Source organism: Cervus canadensis, chromosome 13, assembly GCF_019320065.1.
Source record: "Cervus canadensis isolate Bull #8, Minnesota chromosome 13, ASM1932006v1, whole genome shotgun sequence".
Classification (NCBI taxonomy): Eukaryota; Metazoa; Chordata; class Mammalia; order Artiodactyla; family Cervidae; genus Cervus; species Cervus canadensis.
The window spans coordinates 51,463,194-51,487,109 of NC_057398.1; the positions used below are offsets into that span (position 1 = coordinate 51,463,194).

A 23,916-nucleotide genomic window follows, 5' to 3' on the forward strand; every position below is an offset into this window, starting at 1 on the left:
CATCATCAGGGTCAAATGTGCTAAAACTGAATCGGAACATTTTTAGGCACAGGTGGAAAAAATTTTATTGGCTCCTTGAAAATGTGTGTATGTGGCGAGGGGAATAGATCCACAAAAGCATGTGTGTATTTACAAACCAAGCTGTAGAGATCAAGAAAAGAACTTTAAGTGTTGATCTCAAGATTTCTAAATTGTCAAGATTTACATGGCATTGTGGTGGAACTAGTTAACACTTAGAGCTTTTGGTATGTAATAATTATTTGCTATGGACTGATTAAATGTTTCAAAGGATTGTGTTCTTAAATTTGGCGGGGGGGGTTGTTTTTAACTGCCTCTCAGATTATATTTAGTAGTTTAAATTTCTTTGCTTTATTATTTCATTAAAGCGTAAAAAACTTCAGGTCTCTGGTATATTTATTTTCACTTGTTGTACTAATTATTTACAAAACACCCTTTGTTAACTTTTTATTTTATAAATGTGTAGTATATTAAATGTCTTTAAATTTTTGTTCAACTGAAACTACGTTAACTTTGATTTGCTTTCCTGGGTTGGTTTTTTTTTGTTTTTGTTTTTTTTTAAGTACACCTTTTCCATGTCAGTGCATAGCACTTAACCAATTGTTTGTACTCCCTTTTAATTCAATAAACAGAATGAATAAGTAATTGCTGCTGTGTTAAATCTAATAGCCATTAATCTGAGTGTTTAAATAGTACTGTTTTTACCTAGAACAATCAGTTTGCTGAATTTGACATCCATAGATTCACCTGGAGTGTTTTAGCAGTGTCTAACAAAGCACTGCTTAGCCAGTTTATCTTTTTAAAGAGCTATTGTATGTAATTGTGGGTTAATTTAGAAAATTTTCAGGAACATTTGCATTTTAAAGGAAATGCCGCATATGCTTCTTCATGTTCAAAAATGTTGTTCAGTCACCCAGCCATGTCCGACTCTGCAACCCCATGGACTCCGGGGCGCCAGGCCTCCCTGTCGCTCACCATCTCCTGAAGTTTGCCCAAGTTCATGTCCACTGCACGGTGATGCCATCCAGCCGTCTCCTCCTCTGACGCCCTCTTCTCCTCCTGCCCTCAGTCTTTCCCAGCATCAGGGACTTTGCCAGTGAGTCAGCTCTTCACAACGAATGACCAGAATATTGGAGCTTCAGCTCGCACCAGTCCTTCCAGTGAGTATTCAGGGTTGATTTGCCTTATGTTTGAATGGTTTGATCTCCTTGCTGTCCAAGGGACATTGGCAGTCTGCCTTGACCTGGGTTCGATCCCTGGATTGGGAAGATCCCCTGGAGAAGGGAAAGGCTGCCCACTCCAGTATTCTGGCCTGGAGAATTTCATGGACTTGTGTATAGTCCATGGGGTCACAGAGTTGGACACGACTGAGCGACTTTCACTTCATTTCACTTCTTACAGTCCAGCTCTCACAGTGGAGGTAACAAATAGATTCAAGAGATTAGATCTAGTTAACTGTACCTGAAGAACTACAGGCGGAGGTCCATAATATTATACAGGAGACAGCAAATGAAACCATCCCAAAGAAAAGCAAAAAGGCAAAGTGGTTGTCTGAGGAGGCTTTACAAAGAGCTGAACAAAGAAGAGAAGCAAAAAGCAAGGGAGCAAGGGAAAGGTATATCCAACTAAATACAGATTTCCAAAGAACAGCACGGAGACAAGAAGGCCTTCTTCAATGAACAGTTTATAAAATTAGAAGAAAACGGGAAAAGTGTAGAGATCTCTTTAGGAAAATTGGGAGATACCAAAGAAACATTTCACCCAAAGATAGGCACAATAGAGGACAGAAATGGTGGAGACCTAGTGGATGCTGAAGAGGTGGAAAGAACACACAGAAGAACTGTACCAAAAAGATTTTAATGAACTGGATTGCTACGATGGTGTGGTCAGTCACCCAGTCAGACATTCTGTGCAGTGAAGTCAAGTGGGCCTTAGGAAGCACCGCTGTTAATAAAGCTAGGGGATGCAGTGGAATTCCAGTAGAAGTATTCAAAACCCTGAAGGATGAATGCCATCAGGTGTTGCATTCAATATGTCAGCAAATCTGGAAGACCCAGCAGTAGCCACAGGACTGGAAAGTTTCAAAAATACTACTACATCTGAAATTGTGTATTTAGGCAGTGGAAATGCTGACAAGGGGCGAAAATAGATTTCCAATTTGAAATGAAAATGTATTTCATAACAAATATATAGTTCTTTAAAGATCTCCTTGGAGAACACATTCAGTATATACAAAGCTTATATAGTACACTTGTATTTATGAAAATGAAAACCAATTGCCCATCAGTGAATTACTACAGAAGTAGGCTTTATGATTTTTACCGCTAAGAATGACGTTCACAGTAGAAGGAAGTTCAAATGTGGAAAATCTGTATTTGGCAGGCAGTGAGTGGAGAGTCAGCTTAGGATAGCAGATCCACTGGTGAGGCAGAGAGAGTAGTGTTTCCACACACTGCTCCCCTCTTCAAAGGTATGGTTGCCACTTACTCTGATCAACAGGCAAGAGGAACTTTTTCTACTTGAGTCTTTAAATATACAGCTACACTTGGCCGATTTAGCTTAGTCAGATTATCCCTCTGTTTAAAGCTTCAGGCCAGATCCCAGCAGGTATAGAAAACTTCCCAACCTTAATAAATCTGAGTAGAGAGTTAGATTTTAAACACAATTCTCTTCCACTGAAGCAAGAGAAAAGTTGATGGTCTTTAGTTAACATCATTTCATGACGACATTTTTTCCAGAAAGACTTAAACCTGTAAACATTCAACAAACAAAATCAGCCCATCATCCTGTCACTCGTGCCCATGCTGTCATATTCGCTCTTGCAGCCCCGTGGACTGTGGCCCGCCAGGCTCCTCTGTCCATGGGGTTTCCTAAGGAAGAATACTGGAGTGGTCAATACTTCCAATAATTCGAGGAAGTAGAATTGCCATTGGTTTTATGGCAGTGGGCTCTTCTCCCTCAAACTTGATGAGTGTGCTTACCATGAGCATTTCCTTTTCTGATGTGGAGATTCGTGGCTGCTTTGGTCACTGTATTAAATGGATGTAATGAGTCCAAGCCTTTTTTCTTTTTATAGCCTCAGGGAAAACATCTTATTTAAGATATAATTAGCCATAGTAATAGACTGTATCTATAATTCAAATAAATACATTAATGTTCTTTAAGTCCTGTGTGGCTTCATTTCATTTTTAATATAATATTAAAATGCAGCTACATATTGAATTGGGAGTTGTGTACCAAGTAGTTTCCAAATACTAACTTTGCCTCTTCCCCCAAATGGAAAAATACCAGTTTGCAGCCTGTGAATTTAGAAAAGCGGTCTTGATTGTATTATTAATGAAAAATTTGTTCTAAAAGTTCTTTCACACTGTTTAAATGGGTTCTTTTTCCCCTGTTAATGGATCCACATGAAGACCTTTTCAGTAAGATTTTGTTTCCTTGTCCACAAAGAACTGATAAATTAACTGGTTTGGTTTTAATTTCCTTTTCCTTTGTATACTTTCTCCTAATGTTTGTGTATATAATTGGAGTGCTTACTGGATACCAGGTACTTTATATACATTATTTAAACTTCTATCTCTGTAAGCAAGAATTGCTCACTTCTTTTTCAGTGATAAACTCAGGCTTAAGAAAACTAACACACTCAATGGGTGGTAGCATTGGGATTTTCAAACTCATTTTTATTCCAAAGCCTGTGATTTTAACTCCTAAATCCAAGTGCATGTGGGACTCAACTGAAGGCTTTTTTAACTTTTAGATTTCTAAGCCATCTTCAGATTATGAGTCAGATTTGTTAACACACGAGGTAACTAACTATGTTATCAGCTGGCACTTACTGGTGGTTTTTGAAAACTGGGGGACTGTGCGACATTACTCTACTTTAGCAGTGAGACCAAGAATTAAAAGTAGGAGCAAGAATGGTATTGAAAGGGGCCAACCACAGCGCTCGAGCTTCCCTGGTAGCTCATCCACCCGCAATGCAAGATACCCCCTCACCTCCTGGGTTGAGAAGGTCCCCTGGAGAAGGGAACAGCTACCCACTCCAGTAGAATTGCCTGGAGAATTCCATAGACTGTATAGTCCATGACGTTGCAAAGAGCTGCTGAGCAACTTTCAACCACAACGCTATACACTAGTTGATTATTAAGTAACACGATTACAGAACAGGTATTCCTTTGGGCTAATGTATTTGGTGCTTACTTTAGGCCAGTCACTGCAGATGAGCCACTCATTTCATTCTCATTTAATTCTCATTCTCAAGGTAGCCTCATGGGGCAAATACTAATTTCCATTTTACAAATGAGGGAAGTAGGTTTAAATAAATTAACTGGTATGAAGGAGCTGGGATTCAAAGCCAGGTGCCCCTGAGCTTATGCTTTTAGCCACTATGTCATACAAACCTTCCTTGGTCTGTAGATGTCCACTTAACCCTGGATTAAAAATTGACTTAAAACTTGTCAAAGATAGTTAAAACATTTAAGGGCCCACTTGACTGATTCTAATTGTGTAGTTCATAGAAGAAAATGACACCTTTGAAATTCTATATTTTTCTCCATATAATAAAACAGGCTTATGAAGTTTTATAGAAGAAAACCTCCATAGTAAATATGAATATCTCAATTACTTTATAAAGTAGTGGTTAGAAGTAGTGGTTTTGGAATCATCAGACCTGAATACAAATCCTGTAACTTGCATGTCACTTTCGACAAGTACTTAAGCTGTCAGAGTTAGTTCCCTTACCTAAGAAAGGATCTAACAGTATCTTATCAGACAGCATTGTGATGGGTGAGAATGTACACAGTAAAATTACAATTTTTTTTTTAAGAGTTTATGGCAGAGGATGCAATCAGCAAAGGCCAGAATGCTACAAGTTCTACACAACAAATGACTTGATTGCTATGTCAAATGAAACCATTTCTTCAACAAAATGGAAAGGAAAAAAGAGGGAATTTAGTAGATTAAGAGCCTTAAGAGACTAATCAAGTGAAACGTACAGATCTTTGGATCCTGATGTGAACAAATTGTAAAACTTGAGCCAGTGGGGCAAATCAGAGCACCAGTTGGCTGTTTAGTACGAAGTAGTTGCCAACTTATATATGATATTGGGACTTATCTTATAAAAATATTACATATGTAATGTCTGGTACTGGCTTCAAAATAGGGTGAGAGAGGGAAAGTAGTAGATTGTGGATAAAACAAGAATGCCCTTAGGTTTGATTACTGTAGCTGGTAAAATAGAAAATTACCAATTAACATGAACTAGTCCTATTACTGTCTTCCCCAAAGTTAGTATTTTATATAGACTTACACCCGAAGACTAGCCTCGCCCTGCATATCTCTTAGAGATTAGATGCAGTGGCAGCCAAACTTGCTTTTAATTGAGCTGTTGAGTTCAACCCTCACCTGGTTTGCATCCAGTCTGTGAAATACGCTTTTATCAAAGAATTTATTCTGAAGAGAATTTAAGCTCAGTACCAACTTAGTGATCAATTCCTTTAACATCTGTGTCCTAAAGGTTATTATTACTGTGGTTACTGAAGTTCACAATGCTAACTCCTAAGGCTTTGAATGACCCTCAGTCCTCAGACTATATTTACAGCCATACAGTTTGACTACTATCTTTTAGAATTTTCATGGTAAGTATGGCTTAAACCCAAAAGGCCTCACTGACAAGTTCTCACAAAGGCCTAACAGCCTGTTCTCTGAATGACCTTACTCACTGTAGTGTCGCTACACCAAGAGTATTTCAAGCTTTGTTACATGACATTGCAAAACAGTAAATCTGGCCCAAAGTACATACATTCAGGTGGCACCAATCTAGACAATAAGATTATCATGGAACTTCAGAGTTCCCTTCTCTATCTTGCTGCCTGTTTTCATATATTAGAACAATTTTATTTACATTTGAGAATAATTAATTATACCTAGTACATAATTCTTATCACAATTACTGACAAAATATTACTTGTGAGTAAAGTTCACAAGTCTCAAGTGCACCAAATACAGCTGTTTCCTTTCCTAACCTAGCATGTCTTAGAGCATTCCATAATGTGACTGCCTCGAAAACAGACGGTAGACTTTGATTATGTTGCTCCATTACTTCTGACTTCTCTGACGTCAAGGACATCAGTTAAGACTTCAAGCTGAAAGAGCAATAGAACAACACAATCAGATTTACTTTTTTTTTTTTCTTATAAGTAGTATCATCTTTAATTTGCACACAAAGAAACTGAGGCTTGAGAAGGTTAATAAGTTTAACTGGAAGGTGCAGGGCTTGAAAATCTCAACACAGAACTGTCTACTTCCTAAGTCCATCTCCCTTCTTCTTTGTCAGATTTATTCGTTCATTCAACAATAATTTATTGTTTCTGTGTGCAAGGCACTGTATTAGGTGCCAGGAGCAACAGAAAGAAGATGCAAACATGAATAAGAATATACTCTGCCCTCCAGGAGTATACAGTCTAGTAGGAGAGATGAATTGCATATAAATGACCACAATACCAGATAGAAAGTGGTGAGAGCCACAGAAGAAAAAGTTCCATTGGGGAGCTTTCTTATCTCTCAAAGTTCAAGTGTGGGGAAGCAGATTTGGACAATATTATTCCTTTGTCATCTGTGTGGCATGAAAAGGTGGCTGTCAGGCTTTGAAGAACTAAGCTGTACCTTAGATCTTTCTTCTCAGCTCTCTTAGCTGAGAGTCCCATGATCAGTAAGGGCACCTGCTACCACTGAAGGGAGGGAAGGAAAAGGACAGAACAGACAGATAAAAGTATTCTGCACCTAGGAGCACGTCACTGCAGCCTTCACTGGCTGGGCCCTGGGTACTGTCTTCACAGACAGACAGGGAAGAGGAATGATACGAGAGGGAGAACACTAGACTAACCAGCAGGATTCCAGATGCAGTCCCTGGGGCTCTGCTCTCTAAGATGAAGTTAAACCAAAGGATTTCTAAGGGCCTCTGTAACTCTCCAATCAGATAAAAGCATAGAAAATTAATCTTTAGCATCTTAACCACAGCTCTTAAAAGTCACTGCTCTTTCCCTCTTCATCATTTGTAGAAGAGCCCCTAAAAAATAAAAACAAAAAACTAGAGTTACCCCCTTTCCTGGCTTTGATACAGACAAGTAATATAAGAAAGGTGGTTTTGCTTTTAACCACAGTTAACGTTTCAGAAGTAAAGAGCTCCTGACTTTTGTTGTAAACAAGGCAACTTTATGATCTGCTCAGCCTCTGCTCTGTGCCCGACGACATGTAAACTGACAGCCAAATGCTCTCAACTATGTGGAGTTTCTATTTTGGTTACTAAGAATATTTGATATATTCAATACCTTGTAATAAACTATAATGGAATAAAATAAAATTTTAATCACTATGCTATAGATATGAAACTAACACAACATTGTGAATATTGCTATTTTTTAAAAAAATATTTGAATGAGAAGGTAAAACATTTTGTTCAACAGCCCTCCACTACCTTTGAGCTTTCTGAAGCTTTTTTATCTCTCAGTTCTAAATTTTCCAACACCTTCACTGCTTTAAAAGCTTGAGCAGAACATTTAGAGGCACTGGAAGTTAGGGATACAGCCAGAGTTAAGTGACAGTTTTTTTTAAACAGAAGAAGGTGCCTAAGAAAGAAAAGGTAAGAGAGATGCAAACAAACTAACTTCTATGTTACAGCTCCTTGGCTCTTTGCCTGGAAGAAATACAAGATAACCCCAAGGAGCAATTTCTGAGACTTGCAGACCAAAAGAACCAAGTTCACTTTGCTACCATTTCACCCTTCCTTTCACGTGTGGCCAGGGCATACCACCATCGTCAAAATGTGGGTCTGAAAAAAAAAAAAAAAAAAAATGTGGGTCTGTCCATAAAGGGAGTTTTGCTTAGTGGCTCTCTGGCTTCTGCCAAGGTAAGGCCTAGTCCAAGCCTGAAAGGACATGCAACATTTGATATTTGATGACCACACAGCTTATCTGGCTAGCCAATTCTGCTTCCACAGACTGAAGAATCTCTTTGGACTCTGTCATAAAACACAGCCATGTTTCACCGAAATACCAGCGCCTCCGAGACATTAAAACACAAAGGAGAACTGAGAATAAAATGTTAGGTTCACTTCATCTGGCAAACAGAACCTAAGTTAACTTCTCTCGACAACTCCAAGAATTGACAAATGCTCCACAGAACCAAGTTAGATTAGATATTGCTATATCCATGACATGGACAAAGGGGTCAGTGCAGCAGGACAGAAGGATCAGTCAGGCACCAAGCAGAGGGCGGCAGGATCAACTTCATTGATGTTGAATGACCAGCTACTCCTGCATCTAACCTGATGAGCATCTTCTACCAAACCACCTCTCCAAACCCATTAAAAGACATATCAGAGAGATCAAATATAATTAGATCAATTAGAATACAAAACCAAGATCCAGCAAGAACCAGTGAGAATGTGTGAGTTTGAGGGTAATTGTGGAGGCAGTGGCTTTTAAATGAAAGCTCTTGATAAAATTTGTTTTGACTTATTTTCCTTTCTATAAGCAGGAATTGCATTGTACCTGTAAGGGCTTGTAAGGCTTCACAAATTCAGCAAAGAAATAAATATATTTTTGAAATGTCATTTTTATGTTAACATTCTTATGAAAAGATATTTGGCTTACAGTCCCCTAAATCTGTAAACCATGTGAAATACAGGAAGCCGCCACAATACAGGCAAAAGGGTAGTTTCTCTCTTCCTTTGTCCAGACTAACGGTATGGTTTTGTACTCTTGACCTGAAGAGCCACCGTGCTCATCTATTACCCTTTCCGCTTATAGCATGTCCTTTTCTCTTTGGCATGCAAGGCTGGAATGAGTCCTCTTCCTACATACAAACAGCTGTCTTCTATGTGCAGATGATGAAACACACCTTCACATGTTGGGGGCTCAGGTTGAAGTTGAGAACCAGAAAGCTACAAAAACTCAATTCATGTTTTTTAAATACTTTATATGGTAAAAATACAGCAAAAATATTTTTTGTTCAAAGAGGAAAAAATATACTGCTATGGTCACGGTTCTAAGGATGATTTAAGTAGTCTCTGGCTCCTCAACTGTGCACTGTAGTGTAGGCTGACTTCAACCACGGCTGCTCCAGCTTCAGTCATTTATCAAAGCTAAAATCATACTGTGGAGAGAAGAAATTCATGTTACTAATGTTTCCTTAGGAATGTTCCTACAGAGTCTGTTCTGTACAGACCTGCATCCCTAAGGCTCACCAGGGGACACTCGTTTGGGTAAAAAGCAATACCTAAAGGGAAGAAGATCTATATTGGGGCACCAAGAGGCTCTAATGTTTCAAGAAAGAAGGAAGGAAGGAAAGAAAGAAACCTGGGGTAGAGGCAAGGGTAGAGAGTATAACCTAAAACCAATGTTGGACTATAGTTGAGGAAAAACAGGCTATATCCAGGGAAAAAACTTTCTAAATATGGAGGTCTCTGAAAATGTTGTTCCTACTCCTGGAACCCCTCCTCTCACACCCTACATTCCTCTCAGGCTTCATGACCCCCCAGCTTTGGCACCTCCTCTGAGAAGGCCTCTCGGCCCTGGGCAGTGGCCGGGCCTCCCTCCAGAGCTCCTTGGCCTCTGCGTGCCTCAGCTCCTGTCCACGTTCATTTTCCAGCTGACACCCACGTACTGCCATCAGCAGGGCCCCCACTTTGACACAGGGATTCTGTGCTGCTCCTTTGTATCAAATGCAGTGTCTGACGTGTGGTGATCACTCAATAAATACGCCATTAAAACCATCACATTTAACAAGAGTAACAAGACTATCATCTTTAACAGGAATTAGCCTTGCTCTGAGATCAAATGACTAAAAAACAGAAAAATAACCTTACATTGCTGCTGCTAAAAGTGATTAGTTGTCCAAATTTAACCAAACTAACAGTAGGCACTACACAGCACAAATTAATGGTAGTAACTAATATTTTTTAATGTGTTTTTTAGAGTTTACTAGAGGTTAGCACAAACCAAAGTGCTTTATGTGCATTATCTCATTTAATCCGCATCATAATCCCATGAGGCAGATACTATTATTATCTCATTTTCAGAGGAAGAAACTGAGGCACAGAGAGGTAAGAAACTTGCCCCAGGTCACACCATAAGGAAGTAGTAGCTTCCTCCAGATTCGTACCCAACAAGCTCCAAAGGCATAGATTCCACCAATCTCTAAAGAAGATGGGCATTTTTGCCCTTTAATTCTATTTAACAAACCCCAAGTGTCCACAAGGTGCCACGGTGTAATGCCCCATGCAAGTAGTGGCAGGTGACATAGAAGGAGCAGCATAAATCCCTACATTAGAAATTGATGATTCAGAATTATAAACACTTTTTAAAGACAACAACCAAAAGCTAAGAGAAAAGTGTTAGAAGGACATCTTCTGAAATTACTCTTCCATCCCGAACCTCTGGGCTACAGGGAAATGCCAAGGAATAAGGTAATAGCACCATGGCTAAAAATGATAAGCTAAGAAGGGAAGGGGAAAAGAAGGGGAAAGAAAGAAAAAGAAAGGATGCATTCAGTGAGGAATGCAGCTCCTCAGCCAAACCAGTTTTATAGGTTGCCTATCTTTTATTTTATTGTAAAGGACCCTTCCTTAAACCTTCCCTCAACTGCTTTCTGATTCTTCCAATCCCCAGTCTTCAGTCCATCTTCCCATCTCTTTAAATTCAATAGCTAAGAACTAAGGAAGTCTTGTCAATTTTAAAATCCTACGACTTTGAGTCTACTAAGCAAGATACTGCTCCCTAATCCCATGTTTACACCCGGAAGTGTGGCTACACTGGCTTTGCCCCTAGATGTCTCCAGAAGCTCATGTGATCAAGACTCAGGAGGCATCCACTCTAGTTTACTCTCCAAAAGCATAAAACTGGAGGGGAGAGGAGGATGAAGAAAGGATAACCACCCTGCCTTTTGCCTCTGACAAATAGAAGGGAACATATATGATGGTAATGATAGCTTCATATGGTTTGACTTTAAAAGTAATAAAAATGAGAATAGATGTATCACTGTATTCTTAATATTAAACTTCTTTGCTCTTTATTCTTTATGCTAGGATCTCTGCATCTTTAATGTGAGGATTAAAAATTAAACACATCAACAATAAGATAAGGTATGAGAACCAGAAACTGATACTAGTGTGCTTTTTTGGTCCTATTTTTTAAAATATAGGAAAGCAAACAAAATAAATACTAAAAAGGAAATCATCTAAACTCTAATTTCAACCTAATCTATGCTAGTGGGTGTAATTAGCACAGCAAAATAATTTTAGGAAGCCTGCTTTTTCAGGCAGAGGCTAAAATGGCTCTATTTCAGAAAAAAATAGCAAATTTTAGAAATTCTTATCTAGGTACAATTTCTAATTATTAGGACTCTTTTGAGTGACAGGAGTTTAGTTCAGTACAAGTTTTTTCCTACTAGTCTTATGCCCATGTGGAAATTAAAATTTACCTCAGGAAAACAAATATGATACAGTTAAGCTTGGATACAAAAGTTAAGCCTTAACTTCTAGCCTCTTAAAGGCTTAATCAAATCATACACACACATGACAATTTTTTTCTATTCTTTGGTCTATCCTATGGGTCTATATTGGGTAAAGAAAGAAGTGGCATGTTATCTCTAAAACTTCAGGTAATAAATTTAATTTTAAAACAGGACAGCATAAGGCTTGCAATGTGTGACAGCTAATCCTTCATATTAATTCTTACTTCCAATCTAACTGGAAGACTGATGCAGTCTTACCAGAACAGACCACTTGCATCTTGGAGAGAAGGCCATCACATCTAAATTCCCTAACACCAAGAAAGATCAGCCCAGTATGGATAAAAGTTGTTGAGAACTGCTGTCAGTGGTCTGACACCCAGAAGACCCATGAGTGGGAAAGTCTCTGGGAGTACATTTAGAAATGCTTAAAACAGGCAGTAAGACCTCATAACTGGACACCAGGGCAGGGAAAGAAGAGCAAAGACAGTCTTAAGGATGTGGACAGCCTCAACAGCTAAGGAGTAACTAATAAACATGGAGTAACTACTGCAGGTCAGACAGAATGCTGATTCAATGACATGACATAAAAAAACTCTACATAGGTCACAAGAAATTCACATAACCCCCCAAAGTTCTGCAATGTCCAAATAAAATCTCACAGAACAGTAATATCTCACCTGTCGGAAGCAGGCATGGCATCTGGGGAAGTGCCAAGAGGACCGTAAACTCACCTGTAAAGATACATGAAGAAACAGAGGAGGTGGAAGCCGAGTTTGATCATGGCTTCTTTCATGTGCGACTTCAGCTGCCCTCGATTGTGTATTTCTGTTGGATCAAATACTCCCATGTTACCACTGGGCACCATGATGTACCTGATAAATTAAAGGATGTACATACATTAGAAAGAAAATCAAACCATCAGCATAAACATTGAAAAATAAGTAACCAGTAATAATCAAACTTTAAAAATGAATCAGTCATAGTTATATTCAGACCATATATTGACAGAGTATTATAATGATATCACAGGTCATGACTTAAGTTTTCCTTTGAAAGATACAATACTACTAATTTTTGGTATAATTCCTGCCCTCTGAAACAAATCCACTAATATTCTAGAGAAGGATATTTTATGTACTAAGACCCTTTTACTCATTTTTTGTAGAAAACTACTGAATCAGTAATATCTATAGCTGTCTTCCTTTAGACAAGTGAAAGGAGCCGCAAAAACCAAACCAACCTGATGAAATTCTTAGAAACTTCTTCATCTACAAAGTTCTAAATTAACTAATGCAATTCCCTTCACCTTCACAACGTGTTTATAAGGAAGAGTAGTGTCAAACATAACTATTCCCATTTCACAGATGACACTAAAAAGACAGATTCTATATCCAGAATGCAGGCTAAGCTGCTTCAGTCATGACTGACTGTGACCCTATGGAGTGGCCTGCCAGGCTCCTATCTCCCCAGGCAAGAATACTACAGTGGGTTGCCATTTCCTACTCCAGGGAATCCTTCTGACCCAGGGATAGAACCCACAGCTCTTATGTCTCCTGCATAAGCAGATTCTTTACCACTAGTGCAATCTTGGAAGCCCAGAATAAAGCCCTCATATTTGATGCTCCTGCTGATCAACCGATGTGTCTCAATCTGCATGGTAAACAAACAGTACTTACCTTAAAAGAGCAATTTCAAGAAGACAGAAATGGTTTAGAATAAATGCTACTTTGGTAAAATAAAACTCTTCTTCAGTGAAGACTATAAATGGATAGTTCAGACACAAATGCAGTGCCTAACTTTACATGACTCTTAAAAAAAAGATTATGTTTAATTAAAATATAAATTGTATTTAGATTTAATTTAATTCTAAACATTAAATTAAAGAATACTGTTTTGACAAATAAGAACTGTACTTCTTATAGTGATGGGGGTATGACCACAGTGGGGGGAGGAGAACAGGGCTAGAAAGTCAGTACCGAAGACAAGGGGTGTGGAAAGCACACACCTAGTCCCCAAACCAGACCAATTCAATTCAGTGTTCCCACTGACTCAGACTCAGACTTGAAACATCTTGAAGACACTGCATTTAACATACTGTGAAGTCTATGGGGCTCTTGATAACATGACATTTCATATTTATAGAATACCGCTGTGTACACAGTAATACAAATGATAATCTTCTTCCTCAATGATTCCTTTTACAAGTAAGAAAACTGGGTAATTTTGAGAGCATCAGTGAGTTTAAGCATCTGAGCTTCAGCATTCACACTGTACCATCTGCACAACATGCATGTCCTAACCTAGTACTGCTCATGACCTCTTCCTTCTCTTATGTCCAAGCTTCTTCTAGTCCAACCTTGGGTTCCTCACCATTACGTTTCTCAATTATGACTTCTGCAAAATGCAAATGGCTCTCTAAGTTCCACAAATCTTAAATTCTCCCTCAAATCCTAGTAGCACAAATGAATATCTGGATAACATTTTTACATTATCTAACATGCAAGATTTAAAATGAAATTTTCTTCAGAGCATTTCATGTACACTATAATTAAAAGCTGCAGATATAAATAATAAAGACCTTATATTATATTCTCAGGTTTTTGATTATTCATAAAGAAAAAAGGTAGATAATGAAAAAACAACTCAAGTCTTTAGACAGTGCAACATTAAATTTTTTTTTAACTTACACAGGTAAATTTGTGTTTTTACTACAAGACTGAGCCATGCAAATTGCTACTTTCCCAATATACCAAAGTGAATAAAAATGTATGCTGATTTAATGACACGTTCTGCTATCATTTATGACTAGCATATTTTTATTGGAGAAAAGAAAGCTGTCAAATCTTAAGTTTTTTTCTCTAAACAAAACAATAAACAGAAAGTACTCACCGATATATATTCCAAGAGGCAACAGGCAAGTTCAGAAGGAAGATGAACCAGTGCAATGAAATGAGCATTAGTACAGTGACAAGAGTATGGCCAACCAATTCTGGAATTACCCACTGCAAGGGAAGAACAGAGTTATCACATCTCATGCTGTGTTCTTCCTAAATGTACATGTTACTTGAAGCTAAATCAAAGGAGTACAGAAATCTTCCAAGCTAGTATTTCAAGATTACTTTTAGACTCAGATGTCCCAGATTTGCATACTGCTATCACTGCTTACCCTATGCAAATATATCAGGACACAGCTTAAAAATAATGCCCTTAAACTTTAATTACATTTTATCCTAAGCATAGGTTCAGATTCATTCACTAAGCAGGTATGAATGACAGCTAGAGAAAAAACAGAATGTTATATACTCTCTATTCCAGTATCTGTGCTAAAATCTCTTACTCTAATTTGGGATGGCTTATATTCACATTCATGCTGCCTTTCAAGTCAGAATATTTATCTATACATTTCCAAGCTCCAGAACCCTGGGGAAAATCATCTCACATTTACCAAAAAAAAAAAAAGTACTTTAACAGCTTACAATATCAGCTCCAAGTTGAACAAATATGATAAAGGACCAGGATAAAAGAATCCCAGACTATTGCTTTTACAGCACCCAATGCCCTTATCTATGCTCTTTATTGTGTAATATTCTAGTTCTCATGCATCAAGAGCCACAGTAGAGGCTTATGTACCACAGTATCTCATGTACCACAGAAGTGGCAGGCTCTCAATTCACCAATAGTCTTCCTCTCCTATGAGCAGAAAATGTTTCTTCTTTTTTTTGTTGGTTTTTTTTTTTTTTTTGAGACTTTTCTTTTAATGGAAGTTAATACCTAGTATTTATGGAGCCAGACACTGGCACTCCCAACTTGCAGAAAGGAGGAAAATAAAACTCAAGAGAGATTAAGTAACTTGCCCGAGGTCACACAACTCCATAGTGGCAGGGCAATCAATATAAGAGAAGCTCAGACTCACTGGCCCCAGGTCTCCTGCATTTAGATTTTAAATACATTTGGGGGCAGGGGTTGGGGGCCCACTGTTAGCAGGCTTGTGGAATCTTAGTTCTGCAACCAGGGATTAAACTCACACCTTGGCAGTAAAAAGTGCAGAGTCCAAACCACTGGACCACCAGGGAATTTATTCCCTCAGACAGTTTATTTTTTGGCTACTTTTTTTTTCAATAAACAAAGAAGTGATCTTCTGGGCCTTAAACCTAATTTGCAATCAACAAGGACATTTTTTAACATGTAAATGTATTTTTACAGTGTAACCAACTTAACATAATGCTAGAATGGCAACCAACTCCAGTATTCTTGCCTGGAGAATTCCATGGACAAAAGAGCTTGGAGAACTACAGCCCATGGGGTCTCAAAGAGTGGAACACGACTGAGCTACTAACACATACACATAGTATGTGTAACCTGCAAAGTCAAATAAACCTGGAATAAAACCCATGCTCTATCCTATTTATCAGCTGTGCAATTTTAGGAAGTTACCTACCCTCTCTAAATCATGATTTCCTCATCCGTAAAATGGAGATAATAACACTTACACCTCAAGAGGTTGTTATAGAGAATTAGACCAAATAACATATATAAGCCACATGCAAAATAAGCGCTCAATAAATGTTAGCTGATGTTACTACTGCTACTCCCCTCCATGTTATCAGACCAACACAGCAGTAGCTTTCAAACTGAACTTCTTACTATGGGCTGCACTTTGTTTTACATAAACCTAAAACAAAAGTTTCAGGAAGCAACACTTGACCAAGTATAATAAATACTTGGTTTACTGACTTTCAACCAAGTCCTCTGTTCTCTTCCCTCATTAACAATGTGTTCTTCCCCTAACTTGTTCTCAGAATGCTAGCTCGAGGCTTGTTATCACCTAGGCAAGAGTTTGAAGGATCCTTCTCTGGAGTGCCTTAATGGCACAAGAGAAAACACCTACAAAAACTGCCATTTCAGGTACCCCCAAAAAAGGCAGAAACCAATTACCCTCAGTGAAGTCCACCTATCAGTCAATAGCCTGCACCGCCCAATGAGCTTCCAATGAGTATTTTAGTGTTTTACCATAAAATATGACCAGCCACATATCAGAAATTGAGGAAAGCCCTCAGTATGAAATAAGGGGAGAAAAGAAAGAGAAAAAAAAAAAAAAAAAACAGATATAATGTAGGAAGCAGAAGGAAGTTTCAAAAACTACTACAATCAATATCCCAGAGAGACAGAGTCACGTATGAACCAAGAGAACAAAAAGTTCTTAGAAATCAAAAGTTCAACATAAACTATATACATACTAGAAAATTCAGAAGATAAAACAGCAAATCTTACAAGAAGGTAGGAAAAAACTCAAAGGGACAAGAATAAGAAAAAAGAACTGGCAGATCAACCCAGCGGACAAACATCCATGAAATCCAAGTTGCTGAAAGAGAAGAGAGAAAATAGAGGGGGAAGACATTATCAGAGAAAGAAGAAAATTTACCAGACTGAAGGAACCTCTCAGAAGCCCAATGAATGAATGAAGCAATGAGTGAAAAGGCCTAAACAAAGGTATACCACTGCAAAATTCCAAAACACTGAGAATTACCACAAATAAATAAATAAATAACACCAAGGATAAAGAAAAGATTCTAAAGCTTCTGGAAAGGATGGAGGTGGGGGTGGGGGGAAAGAGGAGAGAGAGATCCCATCTAAAGGACAAGAAATCAAAATGCACTAGATTTCCCAACTTGATCAACACTGGAAGTTAAAAGACATTGACCAAGCAAACTCCGAAAAAAAAAAAAGTCTTCTCTAATCTAGAATTCTATACTCAGAGAAACTGTCAATCAAGGGAAAGGACTGGACATTTTCAAAGATGCAAGGTCTCAAAAAACTGAATTCCCATGTACCGAATCTCAAGAAGCTACTCCAGCAAAATGAGGTAGTAAGCCAAGAGAAAAGAAGACATGATTTCCAAGAATCAGGAGATCCAACCAGGAGTCCCAAAATGGAAGCTGTGAAAAGGTCTAAGAGCAACCGCTCCAGACTATAGCAAGAGGATGGAGGTCTTGAGGAGAAATGTCACCTGGAAAAAAACAACTGATAGATTATTTTATGTTTGAACCATGCAGAAAATAGTACTGAAAGACTTTAAAGATGTTATCTGAAAAGACAAGTTATTCAAAAAAAAAAATTAGAAAAATATGATCACTGTCTGCCATAAGGCTCAGCAATAAAAAACATTATAATAGTACAACATGATATAAACATTAAATATAAACTTACCTGCAAACAAAAATAGAAAAACAGGAGTGATGTTTAGAAGTTGGTACCTAAGAACAAAATCTACCAATATTGACTCAGAAGTCGATAGATAATGTTGTAAAATTGATAAATCAAGAAGTAGTGGGAAAAAAATAAAAATAAAAAATAAAAAAAATAATAAAAAAAAAGAAGTAGTGGGAGTTCCCTGGCAGACTAGTGGTTAGGATTCTGGGCTTTCACTGCCTGGGTTCAATTCCTGGTAGGGGAACTGAGATCCTGCAACCCATGCAGTAGAATTAAAAAAAGAAAAGAAATAGCATTGTAAGCACATAGAGAAATAAGGATGTAAATATCAGAAAAAAATTAACAGTTCAAGTGTTGAAATCAGTTGCCCCTCAAAAGCAAGAAAGATATGACTTTAAAGGGTCAGGAAGGGTCTGCTGTTTTCACTGTGGGCTTTCTAATATTCTGACTTTAGTTGTGTGCAAGTATAACTTTCACAAAAACATTTAAAAAAAAAAGACTACTTAACTTCAAATTGAAGGAGTCACTTTCTCAATAGAAGAACCCAGGTAATCTTTTCTTTGTATTTAAATTTTTATTTGTGTAAAAGAAAACCCACAAAATAGCCACCGAAGATACCGAGTAAGCAAGAAATATGAAATACACATACACACACACGAGACGGATTTACCTCTCAGTAATAAAATTATTCTTCTAAAGATGTGGAGGCCTATTCAACCACACTCCAATTTTTTATTTTTTTTTTAATTTATATTTTATTTAAATACATTTTATCTTCCCTCTAGTTGAGGCACAGAGGCTCAGGAGTTGAAGCTCACGGGCTTAATTAGTTGCCTCAGCATGTGGGATCTTAGTTCCCCAATCAGGGATCGAACTTGTGTCCCCTGCATTGTAAGGCAAAATCTTAACCCCTGGACCACCAGGGAGGTCCCTCCAATTTTTTAAAAAGGGGGAAGACCCTGCCTGGCACACAGGAGGACTTTAATTTTTTTTTTAATTAATTAATTTAAATTCTAAAAAAATTTAAAAATAAAGATGAAGAGGCCTGAAATTAATGAATGTTATATTTCAATTATATCTTGAGGAAAAACAAGAACTCTGAAAGCATACCAGATAAACAAAATCCTTTCTTTAAATCTATCATTGTATTAAACCATATTCTGGAAAATTGGAAAGAAAGAAGGAAGGGAAGGAAGGGAGAGGAGAGGAGGAATATAATTTGCCAGAAATTGTAACTTTTCTTTTTTTTTTTTTTAAACAGAAATTGTAACTTTTCAAGTATAACTCTATTTCCCTCATGGGTCAGAGAAACTAAGTAGACTGAAGATGTGAAAAGACTCATGAGAATTCTTAGGTCAAGCCAAAACGTGTTTCTCAGTATTGTATTTTTTTTTTCAGCATTGTATTTTTATATACAATAAAGCATTTTATTGTATATATAAATATTTTATGAACTTTTTCTTTGGCCGCACTGCACAGCACAGAGTCTTAATCACTGGACGCCAAGGAAGTCCCCTTTACATGAACTTTTATATCCAAAAAACTTTTGTCTACTCATCTCATAAAATGAATCAGGACCAACTGGTTTCCTCATACTTAAGAGAAGCTGGAAAATTCAAAGTTTATTGCCAATATAAAGTTTTGATTATATACTAAAGATAAAACGGTCTGAAAACAAATCAACTAATTCAATTTCTCATCGAGCCACAAAAAGAAGGTCATCTTTCATTTAACAAAAGACAGACTGAGCTCTTTCCTGTGAGCAGGAAGGAGGGGGTTTGCACACAGAAGACAAAACAATTACCTGATAATGAACCTTTACTAGTCTGAGTAATGGACAAAGGGACAAGGAAAAAGAGTAAAGAAACAAAATTTCAAGTTAAGTCTTCTGGTATGCTTTCATGATCAAAAAATATTCCAAAGCACAGGAGCTCCACCAACATCTCAGTGTATACCAGATACACATATGCTGACTATGTATAATAATCTCTAGCACAAAAAATGGAGAACTGTCTTCAAGGCCAAAAAACGAGGAAAGAAATGTCTTACCTTGTTTAATTTTGAGCAACATGATCTAGCATTAATGTAATCACATTCTAAATCAGACAATGTAATTATCTGATGATCAAGATAAGGAATTATTAGATTTCTTTTATAATAACTATTTAAGTTTCAGAAAGCAACCCCAGTTGCAAGGCAGATTTAGATTTGACTTGAAAAGATTCAGTTCTTTCCTTAAAGCTCATTTATTAGACACCTAAATTTTCTCATTTATGTTCTTTCAACAAGTTATTTTCACAGAATAATCCTCTTATTATGCACAATTCTAATGTTACCCATAACAGAACATTCCACCAGAATTCCTCAAGTGTCAAACAGTGGCTACAAGAAATGGAAAATATGACCCATATAAACAGTTTAAATGTTATAAACCTTAATTCCCAATAGTAGAAAAAGTGTTTATGATATATCTATAAAATATCTGAAAACTAAGATATTAAAAAAATAGGACACAAAACTATAAATTCAGCATGGTCATAAGTTAGCAGTGTTTATGCTTTGAAAGTTGCATTACAGATAGTTTGTTTTCCCAAAACTTTTCCCTATTACCAAACCTTCCATAGTAAACATACATTACACTGGACTTACAGAAAAAATGGGTCTTAACACACAAATAAATACACAATATAAACACACAAATAAAAATCTGAGGGACAGACAAACAAAACAGGAAAAGTCTTCCACTCAATGTGTGGTATTTACTTTAAAATGCTCCCACAGCCTCCTCACAATAGTTGGGAGAAAAATGAGAAAGAAATGGCAAAATGTTGAAAATCACTGAAGTAATAGAAACATGGGATTTATTACACTACTCTACTTTTATGTTTGAAAGTGTCCAATAAAATAGGTAAAAAGAAATGCTCTCAAGTAAATTCTATACATTTCCATATGGATAGTCCCCCCATTACCTCAGCACAGCTAAAATCAAAATCATCACTTTCTCCCCAAACTATTCCACCTCCAATTTGTTTTATTTCTGTCAATGACATAAGCATTATTTGTCCAGGCTCAAAATATGGAAAGCTGTTTCTGGATTCTCAGATTTCCAGATTCTCAGATTCTGGATTTCATTATCTCAGAATCAATTGTTACCAGGTTCCGTCAATCATTTCTTTCTCATGCCACTCACATTAATCCCTCCTTTCACCTGCCCACAAGTAGCACCCCACTCCAGATCCAAATGAACCCGTTCTCCAGTGGTTTCTTCCAGTCTTTCCTGTTTCCAACCTACTCTGCAGACTTATCTTCATGACACACCACTTTGTTTACATCAAAAAATTGTCAATGACTCACTATTGCCTAGAGGATAAAAGTGAAAGCCCTTCTCCTTAACAGTCAAACCCTCTCAAACTGAATCTAATCCAGCCTTTCCAAACCTGACCTTCGGCTGCCACCAAAAGTCAACCTTTTGCTCCAGATAGCCTATTCCTCCATCACCCAGAAATGCCATGAACACATCTGTCTCTGCACCTTTGCTCTTGGCTGTGTCTAATTTTGAATATCCACCCCTTTCCTTCTCTGCATGTTTTCTTCTAGGTTCAAAGTCCAGGAAAACTCTTATTCCTAAAAAATGTATACTCTGGTGATTTTCTACCTCTCAGCTCTAGTATTAAGCTTGTACAACTATTCAAAAATACAATATGCTGAATTTCATCAAAACACATCCTGAATGTATCTTAATGTTTAAGTCTAAAACTCCACCTAGTAAGTGTCTATGTACATAAATTTGTATAAGCCAAGGCTTTTTTTTTTTTTTGGCTGTGCTGCCTGGCTTTCAGGATCAGGGATGGAACCCAGGGCCCCAGCGGTGAGAGTCCTGAGTTCTAACCACTGAACTGCCAGGGAATTCCCTAGACAAGGTTATTTTAAATTATCAAGACTAGTTTTCCAAACTGCAATAAAAGAAATCCAAGTTTCATTTCTCTGAACTTAAGCTCCAGTTTCTTATGCCACAGGAGAGGTAGATCACCAAAAACTTCCTAAGGGATGCTGCATTTTCAAGTTCTCCAAGCCTAATAAAAGTCAGGGTTCTCTTCATCAGAAATCATCAGTTAAAGCAAAAACTACTGTTCAGTGAGGACTGAGGCGGGAAGGCAGAGTAACACTTACTAAGCATTGGCCATGGGGCAGGCATTGTGCTGCTAGATGCTTCGCACACCTCTACCGAGCACACACCTATCTATCTAGAAAGTAAACATTTCCCATTAAAAAACAAAACAAAACTGAGGCTTAGAGAGGTGAAACAATGTGCATAGCAAATTACTAGCTAAGCAAGGAGTCTTGATTCCAAGTTTTGTCTCATCCCAGTTCGACAGGTTGCCAGTCCATAATAAATTATAAAGCCACACTGAAAAATACTCTGTACAACCATCCTAATGCCAGAATGCTCTGGCAAACAAGAAGTGTAATTCTGCCAGAAAGAGACGCATATAATTTCCAAGGGGAAAAAATAAAATGAAGAGTTTCTCATGCTTTTTCTTAGTTTACATTTAATTACTTAAAATTGTATTGTGCATTACATCACTAAGTGACAACTAAGTCATCACTGGGTGACAATTAAGACCAAAAGCTTCCTCAAGAGCAAAGTGGTAGCCCCACACGCTTCCTAGAATTCAACGACCATTTATTAGCCCGGAAGACACAGTTTGAATACTGTAACGCGAACGGCTATGCAAAATACGTAAGTTTTAAACACGCATCGACAGAGAAAACTAAAAGTTGAGAAACGACGGAGAATTAAGTCACGTGTACAGATACTGAAATTTACAGATCTGCAACCAACAAGGGCAACGAAATAATCAGTTGTAGCTGGTTTTTAAAAACAAACCGTTCCCAGCACTCCCTACAAAACCGCATCGTGAAAGAAACACTTCATCCGCTTTTGAAATGAGTCAACTTCGGGATGTGAAAGGTTCCCTACAAGTTCCAACACCCGCGAGAACAAAGGGGCAGGCAGCGGGGGAGTTGCCCAAAGAATGACAAGAGGCGCCAAATCGCCTGGCTCAGCGCGGGACCGTCCACGACAGACCGCCCCCGGGACGTGGGCCCTCGCTCTCCGGACCCCGGGCATCAGGCGAAGGGCCGGGCCCAGGGCAGCTGCAAGACAAACCGTGATCCTTCTCTCTCGAGGGCCAAAAAGGAAGTAAACCGCGACCCTCTCCCCCGAAGGCCACAAGGAAAGGCCAAGTGCCAGGGCTGGCGCATGGCAGAGAGGGTCCGGGAGTCGCGGGGGGCAAGAGGCGGCGGGCAGGCCGGGCCCGGGCGCTTCGAGAGTAAGGCCCGCTCGGACCCCCAGGTGAGGGGCAGAGTTGGGCCACTGGGGCCCTCCTCCAGCCCAGGCTCGCCTCCAGCCTTGCCAGCTCCCAGGCTACCCGCGCCCGACGCCGGCCACCTCCCTCGTTCCCTCGACCCTGCCCTGGCCCCAACACGGGCCCAACCCCAGCCCGGTCCCTTGGACGGAGGGCCCCAGGCCGGCCTCCGCCCGCCTCAGGCAAGGATACGAAGTACACCGAAAGGAAGATGAGCGCGCAACAGTCGAGGAGAGAGAAGACGAACACCACCGCCTCCATCCTCCGCCGCAGCCGCCGCCGCCGCCGCGCCGCTTCTTCCGTCAAACCGGCTCAAGTGACCCGACCAGCCCCGCCCCGCCCCGCCTCCTGATAGTCTTTGCCCTGGCTTGTCGGGGCGTGTAGTCCGCTCCGCCGGGACGCGGCATGCCGGGAGTTGTAGTCCATTTAAAAAAACTACCCCCCAATCTGATGCATGCTGGGAAATGTGGTTCAGTAGTACGAATACCTATCAAAGAGGTGGACCAGGTCTCTAGCCTAAATCTGATTATTTCCAGAGATGTGACAAGCAATTAGTCAACAAGTGTTTACTGATCGCTTGTAATCTTCTGGATATCCAGTAGGACTTCTTTGCCATGTGCTAAATTCTTTAGATTCTGCACTGGACCCACCGGACCCCCTCACTTGGTAAGAGAATTTCATCTCAAAGTACATATCTAACCTCAACACTCCGGGCTTGACGGTTTAGATTTGCCCTTCCTGATCTCAGTTTCTCCGGAGATTTCACAGTCCCTTGCTTATTCTTTGTTACAGCCCTGTTTCTCTCCAC

General features: G+C 38.8%; 1 protein-coding gene across 2 annotated transcripts; it reads right to left on the reverse strand.

Annotated features, from left to right (window-relative positions):
• Positions 1–8,973: 8,973 nt before the first annotated feature.
• Positions 8,974–23,452, reverse strand: CNIH4 (cornichon family AMPA receptor auxiliary protein 4). 2 transcript variants are annotated; one of them, XM_043485539.1, is made up of 6 exons: positions 23,301–23,342; positions 19,789–19,857; positions 17,361–17,536; positions 14,419–14,531; positions 12,261–12,401; positions 8,974–9,171 (listed from the first exon to the last, which is right to left on the reverse strand). In XM_043485539.1, exons 4-6 carry the CDS (start codon positions 14,484–14,486, stop codon positions 9,144–9,146), a joined length of 237 nt encoding a protein of 78 aa, XP_043341474.1. In that variant the 5' UTR covers positions 14,487–14,531; positions 17,361–17,536; positions 19,789–19,857; positions 23,301–23,342; the 3' UTR covers positions 8,974–9,143. The 2 variants fall into 2 exon arrangements, with proteins under 2 accessions (XP_043341474.1, XP_043341473.1); XM_043485538.1 differs by lacking the exon at positions 17,361–17,536 and having other exon boundaries at positions 23,301–23,452.
• Between the last annotated feature and the right edge of the window lie 464 nt (positions 23,453–23,916).